Source organism: Myripristis murdjan, chromosome 4 (genome assembly GCF_902150065.1).
Source record: "Myripristis murdjan chromosome 4, fMyrMur1.1, whole genome shotgun sequence".
Lineage (NCBI taxonomy): Eukaryota > Metazoa > Chordata > Actinopteri > Holocentriformes > Holocentridae > Myripristis > Myripristis murdjan.
Window position 1 is genome coordinate 23,577,656 of NC_043983.1, and position 19,665 is coordinate 23,597,320.

Below are 19,665 nucleotides of genomic sequence, written 5' to 3' on the forward strand. Positions count from 1 at the left end.
GGGGCAAAATGGCCCATGAACACAGAGCAAATCAATTTTAATCAGGGTTGGTTTTTCAGTGACAGTTATCTGAAGTTGTTAGGTGCTGATTGGAGAGTTGTTTGTCCACTCAGGGCTAATCCGACCATAGAGTGTCTGTTCTAAACAATGTTCAAGTGTTAAATTAACTCTGATGGGTGTGGATTTATCTAGACTATCCTTGATGCTGCCTGAGCAAGTGCACCAAGATTAAAACTGCATGTAAACGGCCTATTTGTGTTAATTTTTATGCATTCTTTATGCCTTTTTTTCCATGTATGTGCATTAAACTGTAATAAATGTGCCAATTTTGCATCCAATGTGCTTCCTCTCAATGGATTTTGAGCATGTTTATGCCACCGGAAGCCCTATTCTCCCTACTCATGTCTACGTAGAAATGTGAACTGACATTGTGCTGCTTATTTTAGACTCTCGTGCATTAACACTGATGATTTTGCTGTACATTACTCAGAATGTGGCTAAATATTTCTAAACATTATTGGTATCTGCAGCTGCTCGTAGCCTACATAATGCACATTTCTCAGTATAAACACAAATACTAGGGTACATGTGCACCCGTGTGTGTGTGTGTGTGTGTGTGTGTGTGTGTGTGTGTGTGTGTGTGTGTGTGCATGAGTGTGTGTGTGCCTCACTGCAGATCTTTGCAGCTGTCAGCCCAGAGGGTGGTGAGTAAGCAGAATTTATGCTCGTGGATGAGGTGCTTCTGAGCTGTGAGCCGTGCCGAGGGGGAGGGCGGCCTGCCTGCCAGCCTGCCTGCTTGGCTGCACAGTGAAAGACAGCATCCAGGAGGGCTGGGCCGGGGGAATAGACTGTGTACACGTTGAAGTGGCAGGGCTCGAGGCCAGGGGAGCAATCTTTAACCTGGGATCTTAATAATTCATAGGTCTCTCACGGTGCGCACAAAGCATAGGAGTTGCCACCTCACGACAGGCATTAAGCACCACCAACACATCTTTGTCTCTCCTAACCAAATGGAAAAAATGTTAATTAAGCCATGAATGCAATGAGAGATGGTGTCATATCTCTTTGTCAGAGCAAATATCCCCATCCTTTTCACACACACACACACAAACACACTTCTCAACTAATTCTGCCAATGGCTATAAAAGAGGATATTAGATGCACTTGTGACAAAAGCACATATGTCCCACTAAGAGGGATCATCTGGTGAGCATGACTGTTTTTTTTTTTTTTTTTTTTTTCTTCTTCACAATCAATCATCCCTGTTTACTTTGAAGGCTGTAAATTTGCTCTGAAGGGTGTACAGTTGTTTACCCAACCTGCAACAGACAAGTTCAAACAGGACTCTTGTTGAGAACACCGTCATGTGAAAGGTGTTTGTAACAGTTGTCTTAATTGGAATAAAACTATTGACAAAACCTCTGTGCATGGAATAAACATCAATCTCATACATGAGTGCTGCACCACATTGGCCCTCATAGACCCTTACGCTGCATATTGTCCAGGCGACTTGAGAGAAGACAGATGACTTGTCCCTGGACCTGAGTCTCACTAAAAATTTAATCTATGAGGATATTTTTTGCATTAATAAATAAATCATTATGTGCTTAATCTTCCAGGACAGGACAGTGCATTTTCACAGTCACACAGGAGCCAGGCGACCTGCTGGACTGCAGACACCACCCGCCTGACAGGACTTTATATTCTTCTGCTCAACTGAGAGGCTACCTTGTGTTTTGACTGTACAAGTAGGTACACACATCTTTGTCTGATGCAAAATCTATTGAAGACAAATCCAAGAATTAATATCCTGTGATCTCATTAGTGCGGTCGACGTGTTGCAAGTGGAATTCAAGCCAACTAACTATGGGGCTATTATGCGATGCAAGTTGTCGGACTGGGGTTTTTGTGATAAATGCGGCCAAGCGGATTCTATTTCTGGCAAAAAAAATTTGATCTCTGGCCGCTGGCAGAGGTCATTGTAGGGCGATATAACAGATTCTCTTAGAGGGCGAAGAGACAGCCAACACATGCATGTAAAAATCAGTATCATATTCCTATTGTGGCATATTCCTGTGGGGACTAAAAAACGTTGTCTGTGCGCAAAGTGAGTTTTAATGTGACCTTATCTTACTTTATGGTATTTTTAGCTCCCATGATGTCACTAAAGAATTCCTATAATACTCCACTCCTTACATCTTTACTATACATTATGATTTAAAAAGGTGTCTAAGAATTAGTACTTCAGTGGTAAGGGGTATGTGTTGTAGTGTGTGTGCGTGTGTGTGTTTTATGTGTGTGTGCGTCGCCAGTTGCACCCCCCACCCCCCCCCCCCCTTCTCTCTTTGTCCCTCCTCTATAGTGAGTCTCCAACTGAGCGCTCTCCATCTAGCCGCGCATCCTGCTCCAAACCACCAAGGATGATCCGCCGCCGCACCAACACAGACAACCTTCACTTCACTTTCACACTCATTTAACCCCTTACCTCGGACCCCGCCGGCCCGCCGCCGCGCAACACCCATGCTTTGCCTCCCTGAGATGCGATACCACTGCACAATTTCCCGGAGAATATCTTCATCTTCCGTCGCTCCTCGCTGATAGAGAGCATGCCCGACACGGGGGCGGTAGCGGCAGGAGCTGCGACCGCGGCGGCCAGTGGTGCGACCACCGCCGGCGACGGCACCGAGAGCTCCCGGCACAGACACCGGGCGCAGGGAGACGGGGAGCGGGCAGAGGCGAGCGCTGCCCCGCCGCAAACCTCCTCCGGTGTACTTGGTGAGTCGAGTCGCCCTCTCTCGTACGGTCGATGAGGTTTGCCGTCGGGAAGCGGATGTGAAGGGAATAACAGGTGAAGGTGATGTGGGGGAAACGAGGCGAGCCGCACCACCATTCATCCCGCCGCACCGTCCCTTTGTCTCCGCCAGGCCCCCCGAACATTTCCCATTGATTATAGTCCAGGCCTATAAATAATGGCCTTGACTAGACTTGTAATACGTTCTCGCATCGCGGTTGCTTTCCAAAAAATCGTCGACACGTTTGGTTATGTGTTGTTAGCCCTACCGTCCCGAAAGAAAACCCACCATATATCCCAATATTCCCACCGGGACCTACCCTCTGTGGTTTCCAGTTGTGTGTTTATAGTGACCTTTGCGTATAGGCTACTTCTTATGTCTCCTGTGTCTTCACTACAATATTCCTGCAGGCACTTAATAGTTTTTGCTGTGATATTTGCATGGCATCTTTCTGAGATGCAACATAGGCTGTAGTTCTGGGGTTCTCGTCATATCCGTGTCATATGTGGGAGATCTAAGTGGGAGTCTGTCAGCCTTTCGTCTTGGTAGCCGTATGTTTTTTTTGACACATTAACTTAATGATGTCATCCAGGGATTTACCGTAGCCTAGGCTACCGTGCAGCCTGCCCAGTCCGACCACGGGCTTCAGTCTTGATGCCTCCACAGTTAAAAACATTAGGCTTCGATTTACAGCAGTCATGTCTCCTACGGGATAACAGGGCAGGTGCATGTTTTGTCATTTTAATGATGGAGGCATTAAGCCATTTAAGATCTTGATGTGCGCTTCCCATGAATACCATAATAATCCTATAACGATTTACAGTGTGCCCGTGCCACTCTGAAGTGAGTTTAGTGACCTCATTGTACTTTATGGTATTTTTTTCTTTCTTACGGTATTAAAGTATTATTCTTAAAGGGATATCACAGACATACTACTTTTTTGGTAAGGGTAAGCAGAATCAAAATGCTGCATGTTTACACTGTTTGACACTGACGGTAGCTTTGAATAGGCCATATCATAGTGGTCTCCTTGCAAGAATTGCAAGAGAGGCTATTTTTGGAACAGGCTACAATATTAGAAGGGGGAGTCAGGCTGGGTAGAGCCTCAGCTGCCGAGCCAGGGTTGTTTTCCTGTGTCTGGGGCTGCAGAGACTGCCTCTCCGCTTGCTATGAGTAGTGATGCAGAGTGATGCAGTGGAGCAGTGGGTTGTGAGCGGATGAGCGCCCGTTTCCACAGGCAGTTTACTGTAGGTAATCTGAGAGGGCTGCTGCCGAATGCCAGGTGCTGGAGGAGCAACCTGATGTCATCCTGTTAAGATGGTGTAACCCAGTGGTTGCTAAACTGGGGTTCAAGGGTCCCACCGGGGTCCTTGAGGTGAGGAGCTGTCCCCCAACAAAATAGAGATGAGTTAAATGGGACTTTAGAAGTTCTCCTTGCAGGAGAACATAGAGAAAATGGCTAATCTGGTGGTAAAAGATACCAACATCTACTCGTATGGGTTTTTCTTGGTAAAGAAAAAAAAATGGCAAATGAGGTTAGAAATGTCTCTGCCTGGGGATTGCTGACATGAAAATGTCCAGAAATTCGTGTTGTAATGTGGGAGAAACTATTATTGGACTGTGAATGCCATACGTAAACTACAAGCTGCAGGATGGAAAATATAAATGTCAAACATTTACACCATTATCTGCACGCAAACAGGAGCCCTAGGCAGGAGCCCCGGACTATGTCAAAGCAGAGTTGTTTGCTATATAAAACAGAACGGATGTTGTAAATGTTAGGGTTTGTGACTGGGACCATGTTGTTTATTCTTGAACCTAGGTCCCCTGCTTTTCTATATACTTCTCTGCATGGTTCATGAGAGAGGAGGATTGAGTTGGGAGACTTCAGTGGGATTACCATGATATCACATAACGTCCCTCACACGTGTCAGTGTCAGTCAGCAAGCACAGCAGCGAGGCAGGGTGATTTCTCCAGCCGAGATTTTGGTTCCAGCCGGGAAGGATTTTCCTCACTGGAGGCTTGGATTCTTGATCGTCTCCATGCCTCCACCATATTTTCCTAATCCCTTCACAGCAGACTGGAATGACTTTGATCCTCTCAGCCATCTTCCTTTGTAGCTTCAACCCTCCCAGTCCCTCATTTCAAAGATTAATTAAGCACTCATCATCAGACAGAGCATTGAAAAGGTCTCACCAATTAGTTTGTGTCCCTCTGAGGCTAACGTTGATAAGATAGTGTGCTCTAGAAATCAGGCCAAGTAATTTGTGGTTGCCCAAACAGTCGGCACATGGGTTGGTTGTAGGATTCCCAGAGTGGTTGACGTTCTTTAGAGCATTCACTCTAACTTTGAGGAAGAGGCGTCGGTGCCGGGCTGCTGTAGCATATTTGTTGAAAATCCTGTCCTCATGTACTTTCCTGAAGCTCTGATGTGATTTGCTCTGACCCATTTTCATCACAAATTATCTTTTTCAAATTCATTCTTGACTTTGACTTCCTTCAGATTTAGTCCCGTGCCTTACACAATGCATACTAGGGCTGAAAATATTACTAAATCCTCTGCTCTTGGGAAATATTTTTCATTTGGGCCAGTGTGAACATATCCACATAATGGGTGTAATGGAGATAGTGTGTGTTTAATGGCCAACCAAATGATCAATCCTGCAATAAATAAGATATTACAGCCAAATGCATGGAGATTCTTCACAACACGCCTAAAGTGACTATAGCAAAACTTCAAGGAATGAAGCCTTATGTCACTTTTTGATTTCAGGATGATCTTTGCTACAGCCAAAAGGCACTATTTTTTGCTTTGCATCTGTTAGGTATAGCTCTCAGGAATGTGCAAGAGTAGGCCGGCTGTGCAGATACATTAAGTCTGTAACTATAGTGTGAAAGCCTGTTTTTCACTCTGAGTCTATTCTGAAAGTGGAATACTATTCTGAGGCAGTGGTGAGATCTGAAGGGCCCATTTTCATCTATGTAAACTTATTTAACTGACTTTCCATCCCTGATGCTTGGCATTAATAAATGCACTTCACAGTCTGCAAAATGCATGAGAAAAGTATATTAAGCGGAGATCTGCACTCATCCATAGACACTTGGCCAGGGCTCCATTTTTACTCTCTCTCTTGCTCTCTCTCTCTCTCTCCCTCTCGATCTCTTGAACAAGTAGAACTCCTCAGCTTTGCTTCAGACAGATTTAGTCAGGTTCAGTGTCACACACATTGTTTTAAATACAGCAGTAGACAGCGATATGTTGAATGGCGAAAGCAGCAAACCAAACTCCCAACTGCGGGTGAAAGTAGAGCTGTTTCTCGCAGCAGCAGACAGACAAAGCAATTGGTTTTGTGTCCTCCCACAGTTCCATAAATGAAGGGGGTGATGAATTTGATGCATTATGATATAATGACAGGAGTGTGTGGTGTCTAACCACTCTGAACCTCATGCCTCTCTGTCTCTCTGTATCTCTTTGTCTATGTTTCTCCCTTTGTTGCATGTTTGACAGAGATATCGTTCCTGTCCTTCCTCCCGTATCTTCTTCCAGAATAAGTGCTGATGTGCATTTTAGCTGCATTAGTGATCAAGGAAAACGGTCTCCGTGTGGGGTGACCTTGCAGCTGGTAATAAGATAGTTGTCAGAGTGTAATATATTACCAGGATTCTGTAGGGTCTCCCCCAGTGTTGGGCTGTTCCTCTAAACCTTACATGATACTGTAGGTCAAACACAGCTGATTGATTTTGCACTGTAGATGAGCCAGCATCTGATGAGAGAGGGAAGTTGGTGCTTAGATTAAGCACTCCATCAAGATAACTGTAAAATTGTTGGGCCAGGACTTTACTGTAACAACGTTGCTATGAGCAGCTTGGATGTTACTATGGAAAATATGATTACTGCCAAGAAGCATTATAGTAAAATAGCTGCTCGCCAAATGATGATAAAACTAACCTGCTGATAAATTTGTTGCAGCTGTAACCAACAAGATAATAATTGTTATTTATTTTGGCAAAGTGCTCATCACTGTGGTGTTCATTTCACTGCGCTCCATAGAGGTCATAATCAGTGTGGTGAGTGCTGTGTGTGACATCTTTTTATTTGAATTGTCTGTTGATGATGTTTGAGTTTTTGTAGGTGACGCCTCTTTATTGTCTGTTCAGCCATAGTGGCTATCTCTGCTCATGCAAACTACCCAGTTCTTCTTCTATTTATATATATATTTATATATATATAAAAAACAGCAAACAATACTACTGTCTTGTCATGCAAAATTTTTGCAGTAAAATGATATACAAACATTGTTCATACCTGTGTATTTGTATAATGTGAAAGGTACCTGCAGCCTGCAGTGCGTTTAATGTGCAGTATATATTGCACATCGTTTTTTTTTTTTAATTTATTTTGTTTTTTATCATTTATCAATTCTTCTCTGATTCTTGTCGGTTGGTGTAACATGCACATTTCCCCCAGTGGGGATCAATAAAGTTTATCTTATCTTATCAAACAAAAAACAAGTGCTATTGCTGCCTGAGGAAATGTGAAATGCAACATTTCCTGTGCCCCAGAGGAGTTTTCAGAGGAAAGACCCACCAGTCACCGTAGGTTTAGGGGCTTCATACTATTTTACACCTAAATGTCCCCTATAACTGCCCTGCACCCCCAGGCTTTAGATGGGTGTGATCTAGGAAGCGACACGTACTTTTCTTAGTTGTGTTAATCCATCTGTCCTGCCAGTGGTGATTCACTTGCCCTAGATTCTCAAGTTTTTAATGGTTTAATCATATCACCCATAATGCCTCTTTGCTTCCAGCCAACCAACTTCTAAATCCTCATTCATGCCCCCTGGAAGTTTACCGTTTTCCATTTATAGCCATAAAGATTATCACACTGTAAGCAGAGAATGATAATGCACACTTCAGAGCTTGTCGTATCCCAAGTAGAGAGAAAGTGCTGCTCGTGCTGTCTCTTGCCCTGTGCTCAGTATTTGATAGAAACCAGTAGCATGCAGCAGAGACCCTATCAGTGTCTTTACGATGCCCTTTTGTGTGATGAAAGCAGGGCCGGTAACCAGCCTTCCCCTGTGTGTAACTGATACTGCTTTCCTGAGGGAAATGCTAGGGTTGAAGTGCATTCGGTCGCCCTGTCCTTTATTCTCTATGACTGTACCCACTCGGCTGGAATTTTAATTTTTTTCTTTTTTTTTTTTTTTTTTTGGTAGTTGCTAAGCAAAACCAAGACAAGCACAATGACCATGGCGAGGAATGCTGTTTTTAGCCACGGTCATAGGGAATTGCTCCACATTAGCCATTCTCCAGCCTCTCAAGTGTGCTAAAGGGCTCTGCAGGTATAACCTACAACACACTGGCAGAAAAGCTCTTTCTCTACCAGCTAATAAACAGTATGTCTATATTATCCATGTTGATGTTAGCACAGAGGCAGTCAATGATACATGAGGGAATTTTACAGCTCATTCAGTCTTGATGATGAGCACATCTGAGGCAAGTTGATCCCTCGCCATCTCTCTCTCTTCCCGTCTAACTTGTGCCTCCCTTTGTTTATCCACTATTCTTTATTTGTTTAGTAGATGGGGCAGCGTAATCAATCCTCATCATCTTCTTTTCATTGCCCTCTATAGCAGGCTGAAAGCCCCGTTACGAGAGCAGCCTATCCTGCTCCAGGTAACGCACTCTCAGTGAGGCCCTCTTTGTATGGCATCACACTGTGTTTTGTCTTGTTTGTTAAGAGTAGATGTCAGGAGGAGAGCTTGTTACGAGCATGTAAGAAACAGAATCAGTCCTCATCAGCCTCACTTTACCCTTTATGGTCGGCTCAAGGGCTTTGACAGAGTAACTTACAGCGTTGTACAGGGCAAAACAACACTTTCTGTTCCAGCTTATACATTAGCATAGAGCCCATAGTCACTGATGACAGATGAGAGCTTGGCTGCAGGTCCTCCCAACAGGACCTCACCTCAGTAACTCTTCTTCTCCGGTATTCCTCCCTTATTTGGCCGTCTTTTCCAATCTGCTTTACTCGTTTATTTAGAAGACGGCGTGAGGCTAAACACTTCTCATTCATCGTCCCCACTTAAATTTATTTCTGTGCCTGCCGGATCCTCATCTGTCACTAAGACACTGTACTGTAAAATTAATGTGGACATACAAGTAGCCCAGGTACATAGCCATGCTGTAGAGAAAATATGAATCTGGCAAAATCAGACTGTTTGTGCTAAATATGTTAATGAAATCAAATTGTATCAGCAAAATATGGTAAATGGCCGTATGTGAGATCAGTTGCACAAATAAGGACCACAGTTGCACTTACGCAGTAATCAACATATACACTCAGGCAAATGTTATTATATCATTAAAGCCTTAGAGTGGCCATAAACAAATTACTTTTAAGATCTTTCTGCTCCGAACCCTTTGAAGTCTCCATAAGCAGAGTTGCTGAAAGATAAGAGGCGTCGTGTGTATCCATGATATTAGGGAGACACGTACTTGTTACATTTAACCAGCTCTCAGCTAGTTTTCCTTTGTCCTTTTCTCTCTTTCTTTTTAGGTTCGTTGTTTGTTGAAAAAGACAGAATTGTACCCCGTCAGTTTCTAGCCTCAAGCCTTCATAAGGACTTGAAGGCAGCTGAAAGTATAACAGCGAGTGAGGGGAACATTCTGTTCCTGCTAATATATTTGCACACAGTCAGTGTTGACTGATGAAAGCTCTACGACAGTAAAGTGCAGGCCCTCCTTTATTGCTCTTCCCTTTCACACATTTTCGCTGCTTTCACTCTTCTCTTTTATCTAGTTTACTTAGATACTGTTTAGACAATGCTGTGGCTTGCTGGAGGAGGTAAACACCTGGCATGCGTTCGTGCAACAACTAGTTATGGTGATAAAATAACTCATCCTCTTTACCTTTTCATCCTTCCCTTGTACTCACCCTTTTATGGCTCAGACCGCACTGTCACATACAGAGACCGTCTATGCATGCTCTAACTCATGGATTGTGTAAACATCCATTTGCCATATGGTCAGGGAAAATGATTTTGATAATGTTTCTTGTTCTGTCTAAAGCCTTTTACTCATCTTCATTTCTCTCGGCCAAGTGCTGTTAGAGGGCTGAGATCACACACTGCAACAGTATATATGACGCTTGAACAAATTGGTTGTCAAGGAAAATACGACACATATCCGTTGCTCTAAAACCCCTATTTACATTCGAGAGGAATATCTCCAGTGTTTCACTCCTCTCTCCTGATCCTTGTTTACTGAAGCACAGGAGTCATCAGCCTGTTGTCTGTGTGTGAAGGTCCTTGAGTTTGACTGTCTCAGCTGTCTCACCCACAGAGAAGATTAACTCAATTGCTTCTATAATTGTGGAGGCTTCACCAACTTAAAGCTGCAGATTGCTTTAATTTAAATTCAGTTGCACCAGTGCGGGTGCATTCAGTCACTGCTAACCTTGGCCTCAGAGCCAATAGCCATTGTACACTTTAATGAATGAAACGGGCAAGCAATTATAGCACTGCACTACCAAAGCTTATATTCACTGTAATTAAGTGCAGAAATGTTGCCAGCTTTTTAAAAAAAAAAAAAAAAAAAAAAAAAAATCCATTTTGTGATATGATGCAATGTATAAGAGGGTTACTGGCATCCTTCAGTCCAGTATGCAAAATGTAGAGCCAAATAAGTCAGGATTTAATGCTGCATATTGTTCTATCCTGCAACTGCTGCTCTGCCTCTCGCTCCCTCTGAAAGGCAGGAGAAATCAAAGCTGCATCATTAATGTCTTCCTCTGCTTGTCATTGAACGAGAGAGGAAATGGGAGGAATGGTGTAGTAATGTACAGTAATCGCCAGGTCCCCTGAGTATTGATCTGACTCTGAGCCCCCCTCCCCTCCCCACTCCCATCTTCCCTGTCCAGGAATAGAATAGCAGCATACCGTCATAGAGAACTGTTAGTCCTCAGCCATCAGACTGACTCAGTGGCTGACTGGTATCTTTTCAGCATTAGTATTACAATTCACTCCGGTATAAACCTTTCTCGTTCTGTTGCCTTACCACGCGGCATCCGAGTCAGAAAGCCGTTTCTGATGGGACTGGAAATACTCTTTGATCTGTGCCAGTCACAGCAGCTAGACTGTAGTAGGTTGCTTGTGCTAAACTGCATTGTGTTGTCTAATTATATAGTAATACCTCTTTATAAGTGTGAATTAGATGGTGTTTCCTTCCCTCATGAGATGCTAACACAACCTCAACCTGAATCCATTTTAATGATACCAATCTGTCATTTTTATAATATTATTCCCGAGGATGTATTGCGATATATCAGATACCTCAGTATTGTTACTGTAACGATATTGCAGGCATGACAAGGTACTTTCATAAAATATTTATACACAAGAGATTTTTGCTGTACAGTCATTATTAATGTGGATATGATGACCAAGCAGGTAGAGGCAAATAAAGGAACAGCTAGAACAGTCTAATGAGTTCAGAAAATTGCATCCCTTAACAGTAATGCAGCCTTTAAAGACAACACTTACATCATATCATTATGTTACAATACCGAAACTGCCAGACATCTTTTCTCTTATCACAGTATCAATGTAATATTGATATACTGTTCATCCCTATTTCCTAGACAATAGACTGGCTCTTGCATGACCCCTAGAAACAGTCAGAGTAGTACAATCTTTTCTTTAACCCTCAAATTCATATTTTCCTGAAAGAGTTTCAAGTATAGTACAACCATTCAGAAGCACCAGGCCTGGCTTCTCTACACTAATACCTTCTTTTAAAGCTCCTTAAAAATGTATGAGTTTGTTTTCACTGAAAGGCAGGGTTAGTAGGTCCTCCACCTGACCCTGTTCATGCCCCACATAAGAACATTTGGTATAGTAATAATTAAACAGTTTGCACATAACCTCTAGTTTCATCATTGTAGGTTAGCCATATCTGTCCTTTTTCAAAGGTGAATCCACTCAGTTTGGATTTTATTACATCTGAATTTCAATCCTGCCCAGGCTAATTGACCGTGCTCTAACAGAGCTATCCAGCCCAGCACTTTTAAAAGGACGCCACAGTGCTGCGGTGACTTAAACCCACTCCTCACAGCACACAAATGACCACTCGTGATTGTGTTCGCATTGTTGATAAGTGTAATCCGTGCGCTTTTGTTCTGTGGGTTCATTAGAAAAGCCTGCATGCACTTTGGCAGTTGAGTCTGGCTGTGCCCGCTGCTCAACAAGGAGGTCTGTTGGCTCCACAAAAGCTGCTATTCACTCCACTGTATTCATCTCCACTCGCTTATTCATAATTTGTAATCCCCCTCTTGACAATGCTCAATTCAGCCAGTTAGATAACCAGTCTGTGCCTATCTGAAGGAGTAGCCTTCATGGGGTCTGGGCATGAAAGGGATTCAACACTGACTTTCTTTCATGATTGTTACCTGGCTCCATAATGGGCAGCGTTGTAGTCTGTCCTTTTCCTCACTTAACCCGCAGCTCTGACATTTATAACAAATCTATCCCAGCTCCTTTTCTCTCATCATTGAGGTAGCTCACCCGACTTAACCAGCTAACCCGGAATGAACCATTGATTAGCCTATTTGGCAGGCACAGAGTGGGAGAGCCTCAGTGAGAGTAAGGGTGGGGAAGATAGAGAGAAAGAGATGTAAGGGAGAGATGACTGGATGGGGGAAAGTGATACCATGCCACTGTGTGAATGCTGCGCCTCTTCTCTCCCTGCTCGGTCTTGCCTTGTCGTTCCCTTGGCTCTCGGCCACGGGCTGCTCCGGTGTCGCATGTAATCATTGTTATATGGAAGCAAAGGACGAATCCCTATTATCCTTCTGGTGCCCGTTAATGAGGAAACCAGAGTTCTGACATCCACCAGCACTGACATCTTCATCCCATTCATCACACAAGAAAAACAGACGCCTTCCCTCGCCCTGCCATAAAAAGACAATCCAGTCCCAATCTGGATTGCGTCACATCTAGACAGTCTCTCATCCCAGCAGTGGTCTCTATTAGTGTCCTTGCTCTTTCTCCTGCTGTAATAAGTGGAGAAAGCAATTCTGATTCCTTTGGAGGACTGCACCGACGCTGAACCCAGTGTATGATAATTGGCATCAGTATAATGGTAAGATTATCTCTGCAGCGTTTATTACTGGCTAGAAAAAGAAGAAAGTGAGTTTGGTAATTATGAGCAGAGATTGAAGATTGCAATATTCCTTCAAAACAGGCACAGGAAATTGATTTTCACTACATGCTTTTTTTTTTTTTCCCACAAATGAATCACTGAGCCAACATTGTGCAGCTGTCCATATTGTAGCTGGTTGTCTTTTTTCTTTAAAACAGTACTTACAGTGATGCTATTTCCCGTCCTGTACCTTCAATCAGTTTTAATGTTGATGTTTGCTGGGAGATCCCAGTGAGAGAAGGTTTCGCTGGCTGTGCTCGCAAACAGGAGCGGTGCTAATGCCACTGCTAATTCCTGGAATGAAGCTTTTAAACAGCACACTACTGTGATAGCTCTCAGCCACTGGGGCAACAGCACTACATGACCCTGTGTGTGTGTGTGTGTGTGTGTGTGTGTATGTGCGTGTGTCTGTGTGTCTATGTCGTTCTGTGCAGGTGTTTATTTGTATCACTACACACATTTCGGGGGCTTGCTAAAACTGACTGATCTTTTTAAGCTCTCGGTTTGAGGCGTCGTCCGCTGGCACGCTGTGGACACAACAGCATGATGACGAAAAACTGATGAGACAGACTGAGTGAGAGGGAGAGCGAGAAAGCAGGGAGCGAGAGGGGACTTAAGGATTGTGACCAGGGGGTCTAGGAGAGGCGCTGGATGAGAGAAAGAGGCAGGGATGGCAGCAGCAAAAAAAAAAAGAAAAAAGAAAAAGAAGAAGAAGAGGGGAGAGAGACTCAGAAAGCCCTGGGGTGGAAGAGGGGACTGGAGAGGGAGGGACAGGCTGAGATGGAGATGGAGGAAAAGAAGAGGAAGGAGAGAGGCAGAAAGAGTAGCCTTCTCTGCTATAACAGGGAGAGAGAGGCTTTTATATCAGCTGAAACAGATCTGTGTGTACAGCTGCCAGGGGAAAAGAAAGACTGTGGAATTGAGAGTGTTTGTTTGTGCCGGTGTGGTGCCTGAGCACATGCAGAATACTTGCGCATAACACGGTTCATTTTGTGCACTGGGAGGGTGCTGTGAGGTGGCCATTGCGACAAGCAATAAAGCGAGTCAGTGAAGAGGGAGAGGGAGAGAGAGGAGAAGAAGGAGACAGAGAGAGGGAGGAAGGGAAGAGAACAGCAGAGAGGGAGGGTTAGAATTTGGATTTTTTTTCCCCCTAAAGGCATGTAGGCTGCAGTTGCAGATTCCACTCCTTGGCTTCACATTATCCTCATAGGTGGAATGGTTCAGCTTGCTGCTCATTTCAAGCAGCAGACAGGCTTGTGTACATTTGGTTTCCTCAAAACGCACCACATTGTGTAAGCTTACATGAATGAAAATATGAGACACTTACTCTTTGCATGAAGTACACTGATGCGGTGAATCCAGGTGAAAGCCATTATGCCTCATTGATTTGCAAGATTAAATCTGTACAAATCAAAAAAAAAGAGGGGATGCAGATAAAGAGAAGGAGATAAGATGGAGAAAGAGTAAGATTAAGATGTGGATCATGCAGCAGGGGCTACAACCTAATACCAGGAAGATGTCCGTCGTATTTTGTACATTTAGTATAATTTCTTCTTCATGGAGTAAGCAAAATCATGAGGTTTGTGAATATGTGTTGCTTTTGTGTGCGTGATGTACATTTATGAGCTGTGTGAAGTCTGTGTCTGTCTGTATGGTCTGTGTGCACTGTGTAAAATGTGTAAAGACGGGTCCTGGAGTTGGGAATGGGTTTGAAAGGGAGCGAACTAGATGTAATGTTGCCTTCTTCCCTCGGTGTGGCTGGGCGGGGGCTAGTCTGCACAGGATGGCGACATGCAGATCGGGAGACAGAGACGATTCTAATTAAGGAAATCATTGGATTGTTTGAACATGATTAGATTCTCTGTCCCACTTACTGATGCAATGCCTTTAATGGGAACATTTGTTTCTTACACTCGGTAGTTGTAAAGATGGAAATGTTTGTTTTTCTGTCTTGGTAGGTGACTGAATGACTACCTTAGCTGTTTGCCGTCTCCCTGTTTTTTTCTGATTTTCTGTCTGCCTTTTCTGTCTTTATCTGGCTATCTTTTCATTAGTCCGAATAAGTGAGCGATGCTTTTTGAAATTACTTCACATGAAACAATTCTTGGCTGCTCAGAACAGTCAGATCCTGCTGTAGTCGTGGGTCTCTGTTGCCAGGCAGATTAGGGGTGAGCGCAGCCCTCTCCAGAGGTGCACGCGAAAATGAAACTCTTCAACATCATATCTTATTTATTTATCACATTGCATTCACTAAGGCTAGACTAGAGGGATATGGGCCTCATTTTGTATACCCAAATGAATGCTTTATACAGTATGTGTTCATAAAAATGCCACTGTATCAGCTTGAAAGCACGTGATAGGGAGCAAGAACCTGTATTAAATCCTTATTATTTTGTATGATTTTTTTTTTTTTTTTTTAACCTGAGGTGAACAGATTGAATGGACTCTCTACTCGCTTCTGTGAGGTGCTACAGTGTGTATAGCGAGGTATGACTGCAATCCTGAACTTTTTCCATGCTGCAGTTTCAAGAATGTGATTCCCAATCTGAAAATAGATCCCGGTCTGTTTATAAATGGCTTTAAATCTGTGGCCTGCAAAATGTACTTCGGTAAGGTCCCACTGACCTGCAGTCACTGGGGTCTTGTCTAGATTTCTGCTGTGCTGGCCCATCTATCACTTGCATCATGCATATGTTATGATTTATGGTGACGTGTAACGTATATCTCAAGCACCTCATGGTCTGGATATAGATAGACTGACCTCAAGCACTAAGGGCTTTAGGACAAGGCGGCCCACATTTATAGCTGTGCGAGTGGGTGGTAAACCAACATAAATAAGCCTGTAATTTAAAATGACAGCCAGGAAAAATCAAGTTTATTGCATTTCCATTACATTCCATAACTTAGTTACTGAAATACCTAATGATATTAATACCATTTTACCAGCGAGTGTTTCTCAAACTATGACGCAGGAACCAAAATGGGTCACAGGCATAGGCCGGTGGGGTCTCGTATGACAAGAATACAGCTATGTTCCACTGAGTCTGTGAGTTTACAGTTCCAATGTAAATACACCCTCCCCTTTAATGTCATGATAGTAGTCCATCTGCTCATATTGCTACCATCACATCACACCAGTGGCCCGAACTGGTAATATATGAATTGCATTACGGTAATAGGTGATATCAATTTATTTGATCAATCATTTTATAATTTCTCAAGCAAATATGCTTGTTCTGATGATAGACAGACAGATCGATAGATACACTTCTTTTTACATTTTACAGATTACATTTCTTTATGTAAATCTGTACAACTTAATTTTATATTCCTTTAAACCAACCGAACCCAAAATGTAACCGGGGTCTTTTGTCAGAGCTGTTGAAAGATTGATCCCACAAATTCAGACAAATCCTACCTGACTGATCACCGCCCTCCAAGCTGACCCAAAGATGCCACCACCCACCGAGCATAACAACCAGCCAGTTATCAAACAGACTCACGCAGCCGGTGAAGACACTGAATGCATCATCAATTGTTTGCTCAAGTATCTGTGACCTTCATTTTAGTGAGTTCCATAACTGAGTCACACCCTATCAAAGGGGCACTTCATATCTCAGGCGCACATGCATGCACTTAAACAAATACTTGTGCGCACACACACACACACACACACACACACACACACACACACACTCACACACACACACACACCCCAGAGAAATGCTTCAGAGAGAGAGTCGGATCACAGAAAGGCACCCTGCTCCTTCTGCCTGCCTGGCTGCTGTCTGATAAGAGTCAGCCCTGAAACAGCCGTCTCACCACGAGGGCCTTGAGTAATACAGCCTGTATCTGTATCACCCCTCGTCTTATAGACCCAACCTGTTCAACAAACAACCTGGTTTCTATTACAGAGCCAAAAGGGGCTTTCTGATTCATACAGCCACCCCGTTTGCCGCATAAACAACATCTATGATTATTTTTGCATCAAGTCGCCAGTAGAGATTTACCAGCTGGGCTGTACTTTCAAATAAACACAAAACTTTAAACCACCCTGCCTCCTCAACAGAGGGCAATTTGATTAGATGAAACTCCTCTGGTTTGCCTAAATCCCTCGGTCCCACGCTATTCAGAACACAATTCTGCTGCAAGTAAATGTAGTTTAGTTAAAAGGATATCCGTGAATGTAATAATCCACAACTTTGTCATGTAATTTAAAGTTTATTTTGAGGTTTTAATTACTGTTACAGGGAAAAAAGGGGCAAAAACTCAAGAAATCTAGAGACAGATCACAGAGAGGGAAGCTCCTTCCAGGCCAGCCAGGACTACAGTTGGTGCCAAGTGATCAATTATTGGCCTGAATCAAATACTGCCAATGAATTACATGAAATTAAATAATTTGCTGTTCAATATCATTGATTGATATCATACAATAGTGAATTCCCTTGTTCCCAGTCCATGAAAACTCTTAGTTTTGATGTTCTCAGTTTCCATTCAGCATCATTATTATTACAGCTGGCTTGGCCAGTGTACATATTTAAAATCATTTATCGCCAAACGTGTCACCAAAATGAAGTTAAACAAGAATCATATCACTTAAAATCTTTCCTGGAAGAACAGTCATGATATTGTCCTTGTCTGGCTGACAAAACAGCTCCTCTGACGTAAACGTGCAGGGTGGAGGATTTCCAGCTGGTGTTTTAGTTCAAATACTGCAAACGACCCTGATTGGAAGGATTTCAGTATTGTCTATTGTTGTGTACTGGATTTAGTCCAAAACCGCCTGTAGGAGCTAAAAGAACATGAAAGAAAATCAGCTTTTAGCAGTGTCTCACATTATGTACTGAATGTACATCCCATTAGGGCCACTTACCCTTTTCATGAAGTATCCTGATGAGGTGAATCCAGGTAAAAGCCATTATCCCCTATTGATTTCTCTGATTAAATCTATACCAATTACAGAGTAGCAGATGTAGATAAAATGAATTAGATAAGCCAGAGAGGATTTTAAGCTCCTAAGACAATTGAAATGTGGTTTGTGCAAAATGGGCTGCAGCTCAGGAAGATATCCCTAATATTATGTGGCCGACATTCAGTGTGCATGGATATAGAAAGGGAAAATGTGAATTCTCATTGAAGCCTAGCCCTTTAAATATAAATTTGAAGCTTAACGAGAAGGGGAAGCAAACTCTTGCTCGCTCCCCTTGTTTAACTTGACCACTGGTTGTAGAAGTTTGAATTAATGGTGATGCTGTAAAGCTCCACTGGCCCTGCTGCAGAGCCGCCTCCAGGCTCCTCCGCTCGACTAGCCGTGGTCTCAGGTGTGCTGGTTTGAGGAGGCTAATTTAGTGGAAGTGACGACAGCCTTTTCCATGGAAGCCGAGGGGCGGTTTGTTTGTGCAGTGCAGAAACAGACTCACACACACACACACATACACACCAAGACACACACCTGTCAAAGCTAGAGTGGTCCGCACAGTCGAGCCTTGATGGACAACGTAAGGGACAACCTCCGTGTAACAAACACACATGCATACAAACCTGAACACAGGCTCGGCGTTGAGGCTCATAAATCGAGGCACTGAAGAAGTGCTGAAACCAATCTGCTGGCTGTCCTAGGATTGTGTGTGTATGTGTGTGTGTGTGTCCCCTTAGTGATGAATACAGGACTCATTAGAATGCCTGTCATGTCCTTGGCGCTGCCTGCTGTGCTACATCTAAGGCACAGTCAAGCGGCCAGCCACATTTCGGTATCTGCGAGCACCCCTCAAGATTAAAAAGTCAAACTTGCCTCGTTCCTCTTTCCTGTTCGGTGTGTTGTGATGTTGGAAAACGTTGTTCAGAGGGGAAGAGCAGCATGGCAACAGATAAAGCTGTCACAGCCTCTTTGTAAGTACTGTAGATAGACTCTTTAAATCGTAATGCGAGCTTAAATATTTAAGCAAGACTTTGTCACTCCAACCTGTTTTGTTTTGTTATTATAGAAAACATTATCCTCCACATATGAATACTTTGTGCCAATATTTCTTTCGATTTGAAAATTACTGTTAAAAATACAAGAGAATAATTCAGATTAAGAGAATAAATAAAACATAGACAATAACCATTTCAATATCAAAGAGGGAAGACACAGACATTCTGATATCCAATATTAAAAAAAAAGGTATATATCAGCCAGATTTAGTGGTAAACTGTATAACCCTTGTTTTGATGTCTGATGTTCTCCTGAAAATAAGAACATATTCCTACTTTGACTGATTTCTACCAGCCACAAAAAATGAACTAAGTAGACATAGCAACAAGGCAAACATTTAAACTTTACTTTAGTCTGTTGCATATGTGTATAGTATACATGTTCATTTTCATTTCTCTCTGGAAAACGCCCTGTGGGATGTTTCTAGGAAGCAGACCACCCCAACCAGCCCTCCTGTGTGTGTCCAGCCTGTTCCAGGAAGCCGAGGGACACACTGAGAGGGGGAACAATGATGTTTTTATGTGACAGGTGTTTATTGGATCCCCCGAACATGCAGCGATATGATTTATAGAAGGGAAAGCATCACAGTGATATCATGGCTAATATTAAAGCCTGCAGCCTTGACCTTGTGTGTGTTTGTTTGTGTGTATGTGTGCACCCATGGATATGTAAATAAGCAACACCCAAACTGCTGGTGG

General features: G+C 43.2%; 1 protein-coding gene across 1 annotated transcript in view; it reads left to right on the forward strand.

Annotated features, from left to right (window-relative positions):
• Window positions 1-2,424: 2,424 nt before the first annotated feature.
• ano8b (anoctamin 8b) overlaps window positions 2,425-19,665 on the forward strand; it is a 40,327-nt gene continuing 23,086 nt past the window's right edge. The window contains exon 1 of the mRNA XM_030049062.1: window positions 2,425-2,775. Coding sequence (XP_029904922.1) covers window positions 2,607-2,775 — 169 coding nt within the window. The 5' untranslated portion in view covers window positions 2,425-2,606. The remainder of the gene's footprint in view (window positions 2,776-19,665) is intronic.